Genomic DNA, 6,000 nt, shown 5'->3' on the forward strand with positions numbered 1-6,000 from the left:
TAAAGCCTAGTGAATGAAGTGCTTAAAATGTGGACATTAGTGTACTGTATTAGGTCCATATGAAAGGAGATCTTTTCTTGTTCATATTTTGCCCTAGCTTCATAAAATTTATATTTGAATAATGATGTCCGTTAACATGTCAGTATTTTGTTTCTGCTATGAAAAATCATATAAAGCATTCACCAAGTGAAGATATCTGATTGGTTGGTTTCAAGAAATCGAAAAATTTTCACAATTTACCACAAATGTTAATTTGAATTTAATACACTCTTTAAATCTCAGATTTTTTAAGCCAAAATGTGATAACATCCACTTAATGGTTTGCATGAAATGTGTAGATGTTCATTTCATTTTCTTGTCTTGAATTCAGTCACAGGTGGCAGAGGAATCTTCAAAAATTGGTCTTATTATTGGATTGGTCATCGGTCTTTTAGCTGTACTGATACTGATTGGCGTCATCATCGTTTGGAAAGTCAAAATTCTTCCCAAGACAAAAACACACAGTGAGTAAATTATCATGTTTATTAAACCAAGTGGAAGACAGAGATATAAAGTTCAGCTCGATGCATTCCAGACCCGACCAAAAAAGTTTTAATATATTAACTTGAAAATTGTGGGGAAATCCCACAGGTGAAAGGAACCTGAAACTTACTCAAGAACATCTCAAATGGTGCCTTTTACTAATGTTTTATTCTGAAATTTTTTAAGGTTTGATTAGCAATGCAGAATAGGAGAAGCACAGTTTAAGAAACTTGACTCAATCTGGTTCTTCAGGCAGTTTAATTCTGCAGTTTTTTGATAGTTAATGTCCCTTTGTGTTTTGAGCATCTATAACTTGTACAGAGACCTTCTCCCAAACATTTTATAACAATTTCTGTGAAACTTCGTAAGTTTTATAACTACAAAATGAAATTGTTCCATGAACAGCTGTCTGATTCAACAGTTCCAACACTGTGCCCTTTGGTGTTTTAAGCATTTTAATCTTGACATATTTTTTTTTACATGGTTTTCAACTCATCTCTTTAAAATTTTGTATTCTTTGATTCATCATCACAACATACAACACTGTTTTTCCTCTTGACACTTTGATTCCTTGTTGTTTCTGTTTGTATTAATTTCTATGACATAAATCACGATTGTCTCTTCTGTATGGACCAAATGTGTGTATTGTTCCACCAAACGGCATATTTACTTATTGTGTGGTTTTGTTTAAAAGTGTGTACTATCGAAAGGTCTTCGATCAAAAGTGAACATTCTTATTTGTTATATTTTAGCAGCAATTGTGATTTTTCTCGCTCGCTTTCGTTTTTTTCTCACATTATGACATGTACTTTGCAATGGCGAATCTTTGAAAGATGAAATCACTCTATGATACAGTTAAAATGTTGTTGGTATGTACACTGATTTGAAAGATGCTGCATTATGTGTTTGTTTGTACATGTAACCTGTCAAACTTTTAAATTCTGATGTGTACATATTTTATTGAGTACCTTGATTTTCTAAACTTGGGAGTTTCCCTAAATTTTCAAGGACATTGTAAGACTTATTTACAACATATATGTTTGTGCTTGACAGAATTGACCACGAAAGAGGATGAGGTAAGGTACTTTGGAACAGTGTCCCCTGTTGAGGATATCTTGTGGAGGGAGCAGTCATTCATGAGTATCCGAGAGAAAGGACTGCCAGACAAACCTATGCCAGGTTTGAGCACACACATCGGAGGCCGCACCACACCAATGTTTTGAACATCCGAGTAACAAAAAAAAAAATCTCAAGAAGATGCGGGGATTTCTTATTGTGAATTTACCAGCAGTGACAATTTAGTGATGTCACACCAAATATAACTATTTTTCAATTTTTTTTCTCTTAATTAAAATATTTGCAGGTGTTGTAGGTGGATAACAGACCAAACTTTACACCTATGTACAAAATCAATTTAAAAAAAAAAGAAAATTGATTATTAGAAGTGAATATAATTAATTAGGGCCGACAAAAATGTATAGGATAATTCGAACTGTTTGGCCATTTTTTCAAAGATAGAAAAATAAGCTTTTTTATGACACTCTGGAGAGATGATAAGTTGACAAGTCCTAGGACTGTTTGTTTTGCTGTGTACAATATTTATAGAGAAATATGCTAGGTTTTGCTTGTAATATGTATTTAAAAATGATTGGCAAACAGCTGGAGCAAAAACATGAGAACTTTGAAAAAGATTTGTTTTTTTCTTTGTTTTAATATATTTGATTTCTTAATGACTGCTTTGAGTTAAACTGTTTGTTCAAACTACTCATTAAATATGTAGAGAGCCTGTTTTAATATTCAGTTCAACTTGAACTAAACAGACAACGTCTGTTGTTTTTGTAATTAGTAAATGACGGTTGAACTTACCTAATATATATAATTTACCCTGTACCTGTTTTGTTTGACATTTTTGTTTTTTTGTTTATATTATTCACCGACAAAATTCCTTAAAGGGAAAGCTTTGTGTTAAGTCTGGAGACGGGATATGCACTAATAACATCGCCTTTTTTTTCAAATTAAAATAAAATCTTTAATGATATTAACAAATTATCTGTAGCAGTAATTTATGCCACTTTTGACAACAACAATTATTGTTTGATTAAATAAATAAAAATATTGATTAAGAATTGTTTGGAATAAGCTTGATCTTTATATTTTTGTACTAAATGCGTGTTTTGAATTATGTAGCTGTGATATTTTTACATATTTAGATTTATTTTCTCGTAAGATAAGAACTCCCCATTCTCTCTACCAATGTGATAGTGATTTGTTTAAAAACTTCAGTGATGTGTGATTTTACTTATATTTCGTAATTTTTATGAAATTGAAAATTTATTTAATCATTGAATGTATGCTGTACAATCTTTATCAAAGAAATTTCCTCCCAAGTATTTATGGTCCAATCTGAGCTAAACAGGTGATATTTGATCAATGTCATTGTTTGGTTATGATGGTTGGTTTTGTAAATTTATAAATATTTTGGTACTTTAGATTATTCATCAGATATTTGATAAACATTAAAACTATGAAGATTCAAGTTAAAAAACAAATTGCAATAATCTCTTTTTTTTTTTAATTAAAAAAGATGAAAATTTACATGAAATTTTTGGCATTTTAGATTTTGGAATTCTAAATAATTTATATGACAAACCATTGAACTTTTTATCTGTGAAGTATTTTATATCAATGTCCATGTTAAAGTATATAGCACTGACTGTGATAACATTTATACTAATTGTTTGTTTGATAGCAATAAAAAAAATCCATTTTCAGTATTTGTTGTTATATTGATGACTTCTTTCATGAAATTCGTGACAATGGGAACTGAACTGAAAACTCAAATTTGAGGAAACTATATGAACAAAAGAAAGATTTATGCGGAGACTCATAAACAAGAACATGGGTAATAAGACCAGATGTTCATGAAGGATAAACGTTTTTTCCTTCTATGACTACACTTATATACGTCTCTGGTCAGACTTAGTAATTTTTCACTCTCTTTCTCTGTTTGTTTCTCAATCTCTCTCTCCTCTCTCTCTTTGCCTGTCTCTCTCTATTAAGAATCGTTAGTGTCAAAATCATTTCGAAGTCCCTATTTTGTTTCATTTTTAGGCTAAACGTACTCAGTACGTACAGCCTATTGCGACGGCCTTTCAGACAAAATTTACCGATTATGGCCTTCTCATTGGCTGAAATATCGAAAAGAGTTAGAGCCCTCTAGCGGCAATTTGCTGCGTAAATAATGCCGCGATCTTTTAAAATCATCCACAATCAGTTTATTTTTTAATAACAATACGATTACTATATATTTAAAAAAGAAGCACAGTGTGGTTGAACTATTGATAAATTTTGAACAATATATTTTACGGAATTTGCTCACGGACATCCCCAACCTGTGCTGTTCAAGAAGATCGAGCTGACGTGATTCTTATCGCCTGCTGTGAATATTCCTAGAAAACAACCATATGAACCGTAAGCAGAGATACGTCTCTGCCGTAAGTAAGCAAAAAAATGATTTCTTGTATCTTCAAAGTTCATTGTAACTGCATGACTTGATTTACAGTGTATTTACTGTATGGCGGCTTATGAATCCTTCTCGACATGACGTAAGCGTACAGAACACTGTACGTGCGATTTGGCGCCATGATAAGAAGCTAGTCTGGGGGCTTGGTTTGAATTATTAACTAACAGCACTTATAAACAAACAAAACTTACAAACCGAACATCAATTTTGCTTTAATCCTTGTCGTTGTGGCAAGATCGTCTTAATATTATAACATTACTTTACCTCATTAGACGTCACAAAATTGGACGCGCATACCCGCCGATATGACATTTTTTCAGGTTTTTCACACCCAGCGCCATGACACTTTTTCAAGTTTTTGTAGATAAAAGTTTGCGCTTAGTAGATAAGGTACATTTGGTGCTCATGATTTATGAATAATATATATTTTAAAACCGTACTGATCATGATGTTGACTTTGTTATAACTTATATTTTTTGTCTTTTAGTTTTATTTGATGAAGATTGATTGTGCTGATTTTTCAAGGTTTGTTAATGTGTATCAAAGTTCCTTGAAATGAAAATATTCCTTCAAACAAAGCGCGTATAAAAAACCAAAATGTTCATGTTTATGATTATCAGCTAACTAGAACGAAATATTTCCATAACATATTTATTCATTTTGCGTGTCATGGTGACATTATCTAATGCATTGGAGATCAGAAATAGTAGTAGCTATAGTGAAAATATTGTAAATTTTGTATATGGAAGTCTAGTTCATTTTTAGTTCGGGTTACTGGAATATCATTAGGTCGGAATTTCGTTTGAGTCGAGGTGAATTTTCTGTCCCTTACAATTGTAAAGCAAATCATTCCTTTTCTCAAAATTAATATGATCAAAACATCGGCGCGTCGACGTCTTGTAAACAGATTGATCAATACTTATACAGAGTCGAACATCACAAATCACAGAGCTAATTACAGCACATCTGTCTAGACTACACACAACGGATCATTTCTGACAATAAGCTATCAGTTTGTTTATCTAATTAAGAGTAAGTTTTTTAATCAGCGTCACCGCCTGGTAGCAACGATTTACCAGTACGTCAAACGAACCTACGCTTGATAGACCGGTAGTGAGTGTAGTTGGCTTAATTGGTTGCATGAATCTATAGCAGCATAGACCGAAAGTGAGTGTAGTTGGCTTAAATGGTTGCATGAATCTATAGCAGCATAGACCGGAAGTGAGTGTAGTTGGCTTAATTGGTTGCATGAATCTTTAGGAGCATAGACCGGAAGTGAGTGTAGTTGGCTTAATTGGTTGCATGAATCTTTAGCAGCATAGACCGGAAGTGAGTGTAGTTGGCTTAATTGGTTGCATGAATCTATAGTAGCATAGACCGGAAGTGAGTGTAGTTGGCGTAATTGGTTGCATGAATCTATAGTAGCATAGACCGGAAGTGAGTGTAGTTGGCTTAATTGGTTGCATGAATCTATAGCAGGATAGACCGAAAGTGAGTGTAGTTGGCTTAAATGGTTGCATGAATCTATAGCAGCATAGATCGGAAGTGAGTGTAGTTGGCTTAAATGGTTGCATGAATCTATAGCAGCATAGACAGGAAGTGAGTGTAGTTGGCTTAATTGGTTGCATGAATCTTTAGCAGCATAGACCGGAAGTGAGTGTAGTTGGCTTAATTGGTTGCATGAATCTTTAGGAGCATAGACCGGAAGTAAGTGTAGTTGGCTTAATAGGTTGCATGCATATTTAGGAGCAATAAAAGCAAATTAAGGCCGGCAGCATGTACATGTTGAGATATTGCGTGTCAAATACAATATGTCATCGTATATAATTGAAAATAATTTGGTAATACGATGTATCATTCTCAGCACAGAAGGACACGTTACCAGAGACATATGTATTATATATGTCTCTGACGTTACCGAGCTTCACAGTTAAGAATTTGAAATCTACGTACGT

The 6,000-nt window shown here is 33.1% G+C and overlaps 1 protein-coding gene across 1 annotated transcript in view; it reads left to right on the forward strand.

Annotated features, from left to right (window-relative positions):
* LOC132559395 (fibrocystin-L-like) overlaps window positions 1-3,069 on the forward strand; it is a gene marked incomplete at its 5' end in the record, with an annotated part of 84,140 nt that extends 81,071 nt beyond the window's left edge. The window contains 2 exon segments of the mRNA XM_060224007.1: window positions 371-503; window positions 1,576-3,069. Of these exon segments, the coding sequence (XP_060079990.1) occupies window positions 371-503; window positions 1,576-1,745 (303 nt within the window).
* Between the last annotated feature and the right edge of the window lie 2,931 nt (window positions 3,070-6,000).

The sequence above is a fragment of the Ylistrum balloti genome, unplaced genomic scaffold, assembly GCF_031769215.1.
Source record: "Ylistrum balloti isolate Yb309-2 unplaced genomic scaffold, AGI_CSIRO_Ybal_v1 Utg370904, whole genome shotgun sequence".
Classification (NCBI taxonomy): domain Eukaryota; kingdom Metazoa; phylum Mollusca; class Bivalvia; order Pectinida; family Pectinidae; genus Ylistrum; species Ylistrum balloti.